This window comes from Trichosurus vulpecula, chromosome 1, assembly GCF_011100635.1.
Source record: "Trichosurus vulpecula isolate mTriVul1 chromosome 1, mTriVul1.pri, whole genome shotgun sequence".
Classification (NCBI taxonomy): Eukaryota; Metazoa; Chordata; class Mammalia; order Diprotodontia; family Phalangeridae; genus Trichosurus; species Trichosurus vulpecula.
In genome coordinates this window covers 164,088,349-164,102,164 of record NC_050573.1, presented here as the reverse complement: position 1 = coordinate 164,102,164, position 13,816 = coordinate 164,088,349, and the positions used below count along the sequence as shown (strand labels likewise).

Here is a 13,816-nt window from a genome sequence, read left to right as displayed (position 1 = left end):
AAACAATGAACAACAATAACATACTTGGGTGGTGACTTAAATGCTGTTGAATTGTTGAATGGGATACCCAAGGAACATAGAAGATCTAGAACTGAAAAAGACCTGAGAGGTCATCAGGTCTAAACCCCACATTTTACAGAGAAGGAAACAGCCTCAGGGAGGGTACCAAAGTCACCCAAAGTTACTAAAGGAGAGAGAATACAATCACTCTGGGGACATGTTGCACAATAGACTCCTGTTCTGGTAGTGTTCTTACTGTTATTAGATGATCGGACACATTCAGGGGACCCCTTAACAATGGAGAGGTATCTTCTAATACCGAGGGTCTGTGACATGTAGAACAAGATAGGGCTTGGCTTGAAAATAGTTAAAGCAACTTAATAATTAATGGCTTCGGCGACCCCCGGGGCAAATCATTTTTTCTATTCTAACCTTCAATTTTCTCATTCGTATATTGTTAAAATAATAATAATATTTGGAAAAATTAAGGTCATTGTAAAGAAGATGCTTGGTAAACTTTAAAGCACTCTCTAAAGATGCAAATATGTTGCTGATGATGATTTTTATAATACACAAGATGTGTGCATGTGTGATTTAAAAACATACTATATTCCTGCAAACCTCAACTCAGAGTGCTTTCTCTGATTCCCCATCTGTTCCTAGAAGTTCAGGGCAGCTGAGAAGGATTAGGAAAAAAAAAAACTGTCAAGAGTAAAAGGCGGACAATAATACACTTTTACCCCTGCAGCTCCCAGCCCAATCTCGAAGCTCTCGAATTTGAAGCACTTTTTCCCTCCTGCACGCACACTCACGCTCCGAGCCCAGGGGAGGTAAAGAAAAGACACAATGTAGCGGCGCTTCCCGCCAAGACCACCCCCGGGGCTCTTTCCCCCCCGGCTGCGGAGCCAGAGCAGGAAGTGGGGCTGGGCGCGGCCGAGCCCGGGCGACGGCGGCGGCGGCGGCGGCTGCGGCGGGACTACAGCTCCCGAAGTGCTGCTCGAGGCGCCGCAGGCCCGAGCCCGGGCCGGGACGGGAAGTTTGGAGTGCCCTTCCTTCCTCTCCCTCTCCCCTTTCCCAGGCCCGTCGCCGGCAGGGCTCCGGGAATCCCAGAAGCCGCCCTCCTGCTCTCGGCCCCAGGGCTCCCGGAGGGGCCTTTGCATCTTGCAGGGCCTGGGATCCCGGGCGGGTTCCGGCGGCGGCCGGGGCGGGGGTTGGGCGAGAGGAAGGGCCGCGATGGAGGTGAGCGGGCCGGAAGACGACCCTTTCCTGTCGCAGCTGCACCAGGTGCAGTGCCCGGTGTGCCAGCAGGCGCTGCCCGCCGCCCACATCAACGCGCACCTGGACAGATGTTTGCTGCTGCACCCGGCCGGCCTCTCGGAGCCTGACGACGACGAGAGCCTCGGCTCCGCGGAGCCCGGGAGGAGGCCGAGCTCGCCGCCGCCGCCTCCGCCCCCGCCGGGCGGCTGCAAGAGGAGGCGCCTGTCCGGGGGCTCCCTGCGCCTACCTCCCGCCACCCCGACCGGCGAGAGCAGCGACGGCGAGGCCGACGAGCCGGACGAACCGGGGCCGCCCGACGGCAGGGATCCCTACGACCGCTGCCCCAGCCCGTGCGCCGGCGCCCACGGCATCCCCGCCTTCGCCCGGGGCCCGGCCGGGAGTCCGCTGCCCCTGCGGAGGAAGGTGTCCAGCAAAAGGCCAGTGGCGGCTGCAGCCTCTGCGTCCGCCGCCGCCTCCTCCTCGGCAGCCGCTGTCTCTGCAACCCCGAGGTGCTGGAAGGAGAGCGAGCGCTCCGAGGACGACGAGGATGAAGACGACGACGAGGCGGCGGCCGCTGCTGCGGCGGCGGCGGTGGCGATGGGCGGCGAGGACGACGACGAGGACCGAGAGGACTGGGAGGCCTCGGCGCCCTCCACCGCCACCTTCCGGGAGAGCGCCGGGCACCTGGGCCCCGGGCGCGCTCAGCCCCGGACCCCGGCCCGCGAGGAAATCTGGCAGAAGCTGGTGGGCAAGCCTCTGGCCGACAAGATGCGCCCCGCCACGCTGCAGGAGTACATAGGACAGAACAAGGTGGTGGGCCAGGAGACCCTGCTGAGGTCCCTCCTAGAGTCCAACGAGATCCCCTCCCTCATCCTCTGGGGCCCTCCGGGATGCGGCAAGGTGAGTGGGGGGTCGCCTTCGAGGAGGAGTCGAACCCTCCCTCGCCCCCCTTCCTCCATCTCCTTCCTAAGCTTTCATTCACTCTGTGCCCCAGGACCTATTGTTAGTGCTTTTTAAAATGCCAGAGTTAATACAATGGCTCAGAGGCCTAGGCAGCTGCTCCTAGGAGGAATGCAAAGGTTTTGCCCGAATGGTGCAGAGAATATTTTAGCTGAAAGTCCTCCCCTCCTCTCCCCTTTGGGTGGACAGCAAATGCCGAGTTGGAGGTTTAGAATATGAAGGATCTTGGAGTTATTCTAGTCCCACCCCCTCATTTTACAAATGAGTCAGACTAGGCTAAAGAAGTTAAATGATTCTCTCTCCCCCCAACTAGTTAAACAAAAAATGCTGGAATATAAACCCAGCTCCAAAATCTGATTCCAAATCCTGTATGCTTTGCCTCTGGCTGCTACTGATAATTCTGTAAATTTCTATTGCTGTGAGACTTAAAGTATAAGGTGGCAAGATACTGAAATAGAGCAGTCAACATTAAGTGCCCCCTGTGTTAAGCGCTGGGGATACAAAAAGGCTGTCCTCTTGGAGTTTACAATCATTTCTAATGGAGCACACGGGGCCTAATTTACAATTGGGACCCGCAGCTTAAAAACTTGAAGAATAACTCATCAGAAGATACCAGTGCACTATTTCTTCTTCATCGCCCCACCTCCTTCAAAACTGAGATAAGATAAATAGGAGGGAGGGAGATAGGATTTCGATATACAAGTATTTTGAAATTCTAGGTATACCTTCCATTTGTACAGCAGTTCTTCATTCTAGTTTATGTATCTTTTACGTATATTATCTCACATGCCTCCTCCCACAATTGTAAGGTAAAGAGACTTTACAGAAATAATATTTTATAATAATAAAAGTTACTGTGCCCCTTTTACAGAAAATGAAATAGAAGCAGAGGGAATGTGATTTGCCAGAAACTACAGAGCTAATGATTTCAAAGCTGACTCACTGGAACCCACATTTTTTGCCTATTGATAAGGTGCTCTATCTGCTCTTCCATCCTACCTTTATAAGAAAGAGCCTTCTAACAACTACAGTTGTCCAGCAGTGGACCATGCCATGCTTATATGTTGGGTATGAATTATCTGGATAACCATAAGTTAAAATGGAAGTAGGGGAGATTTCTTACATCTAGTGGAAGGTTGGATTAAGTGGCTTCTAGAAGGATAGGCACTGAACTCGTGATTTCTTTGGTTTAGGGAACTCCCAGGTGAGGAAACTCCCCCGATAATGCAAGTGGGTACTTATGTGGAACTTAACTGTCTACTACACAGAGAAGTTGAACAGATGGCCCAGGGTCAGACAACTAGTGTGTTTCAGAAATAATACTGGAACTTAGGTCTTCCCTGGCTTTCTGTCTGGCTCCACCCATTACTCCACACAGCCTCTCTTTAAGATGTTAATCTATTTTAAGCAGCCATTTAATTAACTCTTCAAGTGGCCTCCCTTTGTTGGTTCTTCCTAAGCCTAGTTTGTGACCTGGTTTAAACTTTACTGATCGAAATTACTATTGCTTTGTTATGTAGACAGGAAATTTATTAGGACAACTGTGGACTGCATGGAACCAATGTAAACCAGGCCAAAAGTACACATGAGCCCTTAATGGCTCTCTTGGGTGGCAGACATAAATAAAATAAGACATCTCCAATGTTATCGCTGTCTTCAGGGATCTAGCTTCTCAAATCCAGATTTGCTGCCTGTGCTTGCAACCTGAATAGGGTCTCTATGGCTTACAACGTAGGATGCGTGGGAATACCAAATAGGGAAAATCCCCAGGTCCTATAGGATAACCTTATGACAGAGTGAATGCTGCTGAATCACCCTCCATCTTCCCCTCCCGCCTCCCATATTTCCATTTGATACGAAGAATTGGCATGGAAACATGACCTTATCTTTACATTTGAATTGTCATCTTTTAACTTTAACCAACAGAAGACTCTAGGTCAGGCATAAGACACAATAGGATGTGTCTTTATTTATGTTAAAACTTAATTGGATTCATTAAACCAAATGTAATATTCATCCTTTTAGTTACTTGAAAGAGGCAATTGTAGGTTCTATGGAGCTAGCCTTGGAATCAGAGGGACCTGATTGGAAATAGAGAGATTCTTGGCCAAATGTAGCCAGGGACATTTAATGAATGGAGGGACTCTGGTCATTTAACTATTCAGTGCTCCTGGGAATTTACTTAAGAGTTTAGATTGCAAAACTGTTGGAGTACTGCTTTGGTAGCAGGACTTTTCTCTGGGGAGCTTAATACATCAATAAATTTATTTAATACACCAGTAAAATTCAAATCACAGCCACAAACAAAATTTACATGAATTTCATTATTACCAGAAAAATGAAAGGTTCACAATCTGGATTCTGGAAGTTTCACCTTGCCAACTTGACAGCTAGAGGCGTCTGAAGACCTTGGTTCAAGTCCTGCTCTTTGCCATGTGAGCATGGGCTAGTCAGCCTCAACATTCCAGGCTACCTTCTAGGTATAAATGGATGAATTACCAGACTGCATCTGTGGAGGGAATTGCTATCCTGGGAGTTCCCATTACTGGTTAAATCATAACGGGTAGACCAAAAGAAAAGTCAGCTTTACGAGGAAGGAATTGCCTTCCCAGTTACTTAATTGAGTATTGTTTTACTTTAGGACAAAATAAATAAGCACTCTTTGCTAGTATTTCAAAGCTATCTTTTGCTAACTGATTATTTGCCCATAGCAAATGGCTATTGGCAAGTCCAGAGTAAACATTTAAAAAGTTGGATGGGGGTGTTCTTTAATGTGTTAGGGATGCCTTTATTCTTTAGGTGACAGCTGTACTCTCAGTAAAGAAAAAAAGAAAATTCTCTCACCCTCACTCTATTTCTCCTTTTGGCAGAAACAAAGGAAGAGATACAAGGGATACCACAGTACTTACTTAAGTGACTGGGTAACCCGTTATTTGCACTCCTTTGTCACCAAATCTACACTAAGCACTACACCCTTCCCTGTCCCCTTTGGAAGGAGGAAAAACACATTACTTCCCAACCCTCTTGGTGTCAAGAGCAGGTGCTAGGACTTTTATCAGAAATGGATGTTTATTGAAATTTAAACTCAAAACCTTCTCTCAGGTGAGGTGAAAACAACCTATTTTCTAAAGAGATGTCCTAATAAAGGAGAGGAGGGGAGTGATGACTGCTGGAATTTTTTATGTCTGTCCTGAGCCAATTATTTTTCAATTCTAAAATTCGATGTTTTAAAATGATGGACAACTGTTCTTTGTTCCAGCCTACTCAGTATCAAAGCTGCAGCCTTCTAGTCTAAATAAAGTCGGAAGAATTTAGTGACCATTTCTAGATTGCAGTGCATACAAGCCATTGCTAAGTGCTAACTAATGTGGCAATTCTGTTTGATAGATTTTGTCTGCTTTAGGAACAGATTGGAGCCAACTGGATCTTATTTTGTATTTGGTACCATTCTTGCATTATATAGATAGCAGTGTACGTATTTACAGCAACAAAATGCTATGAGTAATTGGTACTATTACTTGTAATGCCCCTACGATCTTACTAGGATTCAAGGCCTCTTTTTATGATAGATGAGTTAATTACTAAACTTCTTGGGAAGTTGATCTTGTCAACCAAACATCTCTAATTTAACTTCTTTTTCTAAACATCTTGGGATTATTCTACAAGCACATTGGCCTATTCATTTCTCTTTTCAAATGCTGAGGTGCCTTAATAATTAAATAGGATCCAAAAGTGACAGCTTGGAGGCAGATTTGTTTCCTTTTAATTTTTGTTGTTCCAGACTGACTTTTGTACTTTCTTTGAGGGCACTCCTAACTTAGAAATTGCCCCAACCATGGCAGATTGGCTTAGGCAGTTTTAGGAGAGTTGCCTGGGGGCACTGAGAAGTGTAGTGATTTCCCCACCACCACCACCCCTTTCCCTGCCAGGTCGGAGGCAGGATTTGAACCCAAGTTTTTCTGACTGGTTCTCTGTCCACTATACCAGACTGCCTCCCAACTGGTTCTTTGCAAAAAGAAAAGATTGAGAGGGTATACCAGTAATGTTTCATCTTAGTATGATCCCTCCCACCCCCCACCACTTAAGTTCCAAGTTTGTCATTCTTTCCTTAGCAAGCCCATGTAGGAGAAAAGGTCAGAGGTCAGGAAGATGTCACAGGTATGCAAAAGAAGCTACCTCCCTAGCTCAGACTAGGAGGTCAGGAAGCTAGTTTGGGCATCCAAGGAGGTTGAAAAAGCAGAGTTTTCAGTTAAACGTCTTTTAAGCTGTGCCACATTTTTCACTTTTTAAAAACTTTTAAGACTTATTAATTTGGAAGGGAAAACAGAAGTATGATTTTATTGGTTGACAAAATTCCCTCAACCAATGCATACTGGACCTGTTTTGCTACTTCTAATCTTAGGGAATTGCCTGGGGGCTCCTCGGAATTAAATGATTTGCCCACAGTATGTATTGGAGAAGGGACTTGCTCCAAGTCTTTCTGACTGAGCTCAACCTTCTGAACTGCACCTCTGTTTTTTCAGTATTGAGTCTTTAATTTCAGTTTCTCATTTGGCGTTTTATCATCTGAATTAGCAGTTTCTATGTATGTAGATCAATTCAAACCTCCAAATAATTTTTTTTTGTTTTATTGTAGTTCTGAATATCTTTTCCATTGCTATCCCTTCCTGGCTTCATTTCTTTCTGTTGGGGACTAGGGTAGAGGAGTAGATGGTGGAGGGGGTGGCATGTTGCTTTCCAGAAGGTTTACCCTTAAGCTTCTCATGGATTACCACTAAAATGATTGGTCTGACATTGGTGCCCTCATGTGGTAAAGAAAGGGCCTTTGGTGTTGTATTGGCTCCTATTAGGAACAATACCCTGTGAGAGGAAATTAAGGAAGAAGTGAGCTCATGGGAACATGCCAGGCAAATAAATGGCTTTGGGAGGGCTACTGCTTATGGGATGACTGGTGACTGACCATTAATCATGGCATATGTGGTGTATATTAAGCTGGGTTCCCAAGGTCAGGGGGTGTGGTAGAAGAGTAGTAGAGGCTCTATTTGAAGACTTTAAATTTTAAACTCTGAACAGTCCTTTAAGGTCTAGGTTGCTGTTAACAAGGAAGGGCTTTTGCCTTCCTGAAATAATCTCCTCCCCCATCTCCTTTCTTCAGCCTAGACTTATCTGCCCATATCTTTTAATAATAGCAAACTGAGTTGTTATTAATTTTTTGCTTTGAAAGGAGGGAATTGAAAAAAATTTTTGTTGTGATGGATGGCTTTCTAGGAGAGGGAAGAGGGATACAAGAGGAAATTTTGGCAATGTAAAGATGATTTCAGTGAAAACTTATTTTAAAAAAGAAAAGTAATTGTCGACATTTAGAGTCACTTAAGTGACTAGATGGTATGGGCTAGCTATAGAAAGTTTACAGGTTTCATCTAAACCTAATATCACCAGTTTCCCCATCTGTTAATTAGGAGATAGGAAGGCAGTGGAAGGAGGGACTCTTAAGTCCCATCAAGTTCTATGATACAGTGATCTTTATTTCCTCCCTTGTATCTTTTCCCTTGTTTCTGCCAAAAGGAGAAATAGGGTGGGGGTGGGAGAATTTTCTTTTTTTCTTTAGTGAGATAGTACAGCTGTCACCCAGTGCTAAATCAGGACACTGGCTCTTTTTACAGGGATACCAAAGATTCTACAGGCCTAGAAAGGGGAGGTAGGAAGAAGAGGATTCAGAGTCAGGAAGAGATTTGGTTGCTTTCCTGTTTCATTTCACCCGATTTCTTTAGGGGGAGGGAGGGGTGAGAAGGCTGTTTGGGCATTCGAGATTGTTATCATACTGCTAAATTCCTTTTTAAAGCGTAGGGTCAGCTAAATTGTTTTGGCTTGCCTTTCTGGGTTGGCTAATGCAGCAAGTGCTTCTTCTCTGGGTTGAACCAGTGACTTAAGGTTTCTGTGCTTGTCATCTTTTTCAGACCACCTTGGCATATATCATAGCCAACAACAGCAAGAAAAATAGCATGAGGTTTGTGACTCTGTCTGCAACAAGCGCCAAGACAAGTGATGTCCGAGATGTCATAAAACAAGCCCAAAACGAAAAGAACTTTTTCAAAAGGAAAACCATCCTCTTTATTGATGAGATTCATCGTTTCAATAAATCTCAGCAGGTACTTAATGTCTTTCCCTCTGTCTCAGGGTGACCCTGAGAATTACATATGAAGGGACTTAGATGAGTCAACACCTTTGAAGGGACATAGAATGTGCTACACAAATTCCAGGTAATGCACGAGGTAATGAGTTTGAAGTACCTACATTTAAATCCCAGCTCAACTACTTATCACTTGTGCAACCTTGAGCTACTCTCTGGGCCCTGGTGCCTCATCTATAAAATGAAGGCTTGGACTAGATGACCTTTTTTTTGTGCCTTCTAGCTCTAAACCTGTTATCTTATTACTTCAGAAAAGAAATATAAGACAGGTTTATCCAAACACTTTTAAAGGGTCCAGATTTTTTTCACCCCTTCAGAATGTTTTGTTTACTGACTTGGGAATGATTTCTCTACCTGGGAATTGAAATACTTAACAGATTGATGAACTATCAAGAGTAAAGAAGACTACATTAGACTAATATCCATTCTGTAGGATTTCTAACTTGTACTTTGATTCATCTTTTTTAGTAATTTGTTTCCAAAAGCATTATCATTTTTTCCCTTAGGTAAAGTAGAACTTGTATCTTTGTCCCTGAAGGGTCTGCATTTTCTTCCCTCTGATCCCACTCTTTCTTATTAAGATAACGTCTCTAAGGTCAGGTGTTTAGATCTTTATTATTAACTTGTCTGGTTTTCTGAAATAAAAGTGAAGCCAGGTATCACTTAGGCATTAAATGCAGTTGGGGGAATCTGCCCCAAATAAAGCTGAATAAAAATTTTTGTGGTTGAGGAATTTTTTTCTTGAATATTTTTTATTTTAGTCAGGGGTAGAAATTTTAAATTGAAACTGAAAATTGTTCTCTAAGAGGACTTACTGCTTTCAAAATGAAACAAAAGCAGTCTTGGGATCGGAATGCTGATTGGCTCAATTTCTTATTTACAGTTTTTTTGGAAGGGTTTGGACCTTGCAGTACAGGAAATTCTGGGTGCAGAAACCTTTTCCCACCTATGCAAATTAGCAACTCATCCATAATTTGTAATCTTGAGAATTGGCATGGGCACTGAGGAAATTAAGTTACTTGCCCAGTAGGTGTCAGAGGCAGGACTAGAACCCAGCTCTTTCTGACTTCAGGGCCAGCCCTCTATCCATTATATTTCCCTGCCTCTCCATTTATAAAATAGCATATAACAACTACATAGCCCACAAGAGTTTTGGTAAGGATAGTAACATGGTTAAATAGGTTACAAAGGGAAAAAAATGTGTGATTAGTGAATGATGTTTTTTTTTTTTCATCTTTGTATTCTTCTTGGGGGAAGAAATAGAGAGAAGGTTCTGGTTTTAACCTTATTGTTCCAGTTCAGCCTTGGGCAAGGCCGGGATGGGGTGGGAGGGTACAGGGGTAGTAGCTAGGGAGAAGCATTACTGACCCAGAAAAAAGTAACATTTATGTCAAAACTAGATTAGCATTCCACATATATTAGTTTTGCTATCGGCGGAGAGCAGGCTCATACATTTGGTGGCTCACAAAGTATTTTTTGGACTCAGACAAGGGCCCAACTCACCAAATATTGGTACCCACATTCATATTTCACTAAGTAGAGAGTGATGCACTTAAACCCCACAGACAGAAGCTGAAAAGTAGGTGATGGTAACTAACTCACATAGGTTTTTGCAGGTTGTCATTAACTGGAATCAGTTTCTTCTGCTTTCCTCCCATGGCTAGGACACTTTCCTTCCTCACGTGGAGTGCGGGACGGTGACCCTGATTGGAGCCACTACGGAAAACCCTTCCTTCCAGGTCAACGCTGCACTTCTCAGTCGGTGCCGGGTGATTGTCCTGGAGAAGCTCTCAGCAGAAGCAATGAAAACAATTTTAATGCGAGCGGTCAGCTCCTTGGGGCTCCGGGTGCTGGACCAGGGCAGGCCCACGGACTCTGTGAGCCACGGCAACAGCAGCAGCTGCAGCAGCAGCAGTTCTGAGTAAGTTGACTATGAGCTGTGGCAGGACACATACAACCCAAGGAATCTCTTGGCAGGTGGCCAGAGAGGGTGGGGACAGTGGAGACGAAAATAAAAGGAGCCCTGGGGAAGAGCAAGGGATAGAAAGTTGTCCTGACCAGTATCTCCAGAAAATAATCCCCTTCTCTAGATCAGGATGCAGTTTTATAGTGGAGTTTGTAGTGCCTATGTCTGTAACTCTCATGGGTCAGTAGCAAGGCCTTGGCACTTATTCTTTGCTGTGATTGCCTATGCCAGTATCACAGGGTCATAGGAGGAAATTGCTTTGTAAAGCATAAAGCCTACTATAAATGGGAGCTGCTATTGTTGATATTATCAATTTCAGTAATAATGATGGTGATGATAATAGAAACATTTGGTCATTTGGTTCCTAAAATGCTTTAGAGAAGATTGCAAAAAATTTTAGTGCTCCATCAGGAAAAACAATAAAACTAGTAAAGGTTTATTTATTAAGCCCCTCCTGTGTGCAAATCAGTTTGCCATCATCTGGGAAAATGAACATAAAGGAACTTAATACATTCTACCAGGAGAATACAATGTGTACATGAGAAGTATAATACAAAGGGGGCATGTTAAGGACAAAGATCCAGACCAAGTGCATGCGGGAAACTTGATGGGAAAGAGGACACTTTTAGCTGAGGGAATCCTGATTTATTTTCTAGAAATGCTTCAGTGTGTCCATGTATTTTGTGTGAATAGAGGACTTGTAGAGAGAAAAATATCTTTACAGTAGAGTGGATCAGTGTTTCCCAAGCTCATTTGGGAATTAGGAATACATTGGTAGAACTAACAAGTGTTAGTCACTTGGGGTGTGTATGGATAGCTCTGTGGTGTGATGTTTTGGGAGGACTCGGAGTTGGAAGGGCCGTACACTGGGGGAAAGACAGTGATGTAGCTCTGAGGCCCAAGTTTTTGGGGCAGGATCCCCAGACTCTCAGCTCCCAGATGTCCCTATGTTCTTGCAGGAAAATGGGGACCACACTCAGCCACTATGATCATATTCTTCAGTCTCCTCAAGATAGCTCTTATCTCTGATTAGGAGGTATTCCATCAGAACTGGCATTTAAATGTTTTCTTGGAATATTCTTTGGAATACCAGGGTTTCCTAGTTCAAAACCTGTGAAACACACTGTAGCTCTTAAGTGCAATTTAGAAAGAAGAGGTCCTTAAGATTTTTTAAAACTTTTATTTTTTACTAATTCTAATTCCTTGTCATTCGAGAATTTACTCTTTTAAAAATGATAAATACATTGAAATGGAAGTTCTACTAAACATGTAATTTATGAATGTATTTTTATTCTTTGAATGAATCCTCCTAAGATGGAAATTTATGACTATAAAGGAATTTCAACTAAAAATGAAATTCTGGAGAACATTACTTTTTTAAAAAAAATTTTTTAACACAACCTTCAGTTTCCTAAATCCTCATTACTTTTTGAATTTGTAGTGTAAGCAGTGTGTATTGGGAATTTTAAGCTGGATTATACAGTTTAGATAGTTTCCTCTTTGTTAATACACGTGATCTTCTTTAAGCCACCATATCACATATAGTTTACTCACGTGTCATTTGAAAAAGTGTAGTGGAATATAATCTGGGCCTAGGAAGAGGTTAATGCTGCTTGGTCCGTGTACCCACACAGCTGTGTTAGCGGCTGCCCCCTGGCTAAATTTTGGAGACTCTCCTTTCTGTAGGGATTAAAGTACAAGGCATAGTTTCAGGCTCCACTTGTCAGGGTTTGGGTTTCGCCAGTCTCTCTATGTCCCTGACCTCCCCCACTTGCTGTGTCAGATCTGAGAATTATGCCTTGCTTAATGAAAGACTTGAAACATTTTTGGCCCGTTGACCATAGGAAGGATAAGGTAGGTTCATTTCAGAATGGAACTGTAATAGGATATTGATGAAGCATGAGCAAGAAATGTGTTCAAACATTTTAATATCCATAATGTACACTAATATCTAAGGGCCCACAGAGTGCTAGCTAACTGGGCATGAAAGGTGAAAGGAGTTTATATGTATTACCTTGACGATTGTCATATTAGCTACCTAAAGTTTGGGCAGATGAGTGCTGTCTCCTAGCAGATAGTGTGGCCTTTCTTTCTAACTTCATAGCTATGGGGAATTGTTTGAGTTGTTGAAATATTCCCATTTTTTTTTCTTACTGGTTTTAAGTGAGGTTAGAATTCACTGTCTTACAATAAGATTTGGCTTATATTCAAATGGGGGTGGGGAAGTAGTTGAGATAAGATATCCTTCCAATATGTATAGATTCATGATTATTTGTGACTGACCAGACAGATCCTGTAGAGAAACATGTGAACAAGAGATTCAAATTGATTACCTTCATTTCCTAAAAATGAAGAGAAACCATTCCAATTCCTTTTGGAAATGAAAAATAAAGACCACAAATAATACTTAGGCTCCTGCTGCTAATGGGATCATCCACAGGTGATTCACTTCCACCAATATCATTGCCGACAACTTAGAATTAATTAAGTTCTTATTATGGTTTCTTTCCATCCTGTGTTCCCTACCATTCCTGAGCTATACCCTGGAAAGCTGTCATTAGGAGAGAAATGAAAGTGATCTGGTTTCTGACTACTAATAGTCAGCTCGGGATGGCCATGGGTGGCCAGCTCCTAAATTATCTAGGATCTTGAACGCTTTGAAGTCATTGATTGGTGATGATGATGCTAATGACTCACATTTATAGCACCCTAATGTTTACAAAGCATTTTCCTCACAATCTGTTGTTTCTTTTCTTACAAGAAGTGGGTAGGGGAAATTAGGAAATTAAACTCATCAATTAATTGTGCTTAGTGGCTCTATAATTGTACTGGTATGGGCACTCCCTCCACCAAGGCTGATGTTAACCTCTGCTCACCTCCTTATCCTGTAATTCTTGTCCAGGTTCTCACCATAAATCCTTCCTAGAGGAACTACTCAATGTGCTGGAGACCTTCCTTTTGTTCTTATAATCCCTTGGAGGTACCCATGTGTCACTTGCACTGTCCATCTATTGTCTCTTATTCTCATTACATGACCGACCCCACTCCTTCCTTTTCGAAAGGTCATTCATATCCTTGAGAATGTCTTTTATGCCTCTTCTTAATCACAAGTAATATCCTGCAGCCTGTTGACAACCACTGTGTATCTCTCCATTGCTGTTTTGGGTTACTTGTCATTTAATTCCTTTGGAGATCATTTTGTTACATAATTCCTAACCACACAGCAGCATCATGATAATAGTGGTGTTAGAGATGGCCTTTTGCAACATTGTGTATTTTGGAATCATGGAAAGCACTGTAGGGTTTCCGAAAAGTGATTTATCTTGGTCACTACTTACTGTTCAATTCTGGAACCAATTCGCTGTGCATCTATATGTAGTGCCTGCCCTAGAAAATTCATATTAACTGACTGATACCTCTCCAACTACATGCTGTGGTAATAT

General features: G+C 43.2%; 2 protein-coding genes across 3 annotated transcripts in view; one reads left to right on the top strand and one right to left on the bottom strand.

Annotated features, from left to right (window-relative positions):
• MYLK4 (myosin light chain kinase family member 4) overlaps positions 1 to 10,077 on the bottom strand; it is a 147,905-nt gene extending 137,828 nt beyond the window's left edge. The window contains exon 1 of the mRNA XM_036740888.1: positions 10,010 to 10,077. Within this exon, the coding sequence (XP_036596783.1) occupies positions 10,010 to 10,065 (56 nt within the window). The 5' untranslated portion in view covers positions 10,066 to 10,077. The remainder of the gene's footprint in view (positions 1 to 10,009) is intronic.
• Positions 997 to 13,816, top strand: part of WRNIP1 (WRN helicase interacting protein 1) — a 30,284-nt gene continuing 17,464 nt past the window's right edge. The window contains exons 1-3 of one of the 2 annotated variants that reach the window (XM_036740886.1): positions 997 to 2,157; positions 8,175 to 8,366; positions 10,072 to 10,328. In XM_036740886.1, coding sequence (XP_036596781.1) covers positions 1,234 to 2,157; positions 8,175 to 8,366; positions 10,072 to 10,328 — 1,373 coding nt within the window. In that variant the 5' untranslated portion in view covers positions 997 to 1,233. The remainder of the gene's footprint in view (positions 2,158 to 8,174; positions 8,367 to 10,071; positions 10,329 to 13,816) is intronic. The other variant, XM_036740887.1, reaches the window with a different exon arrangement.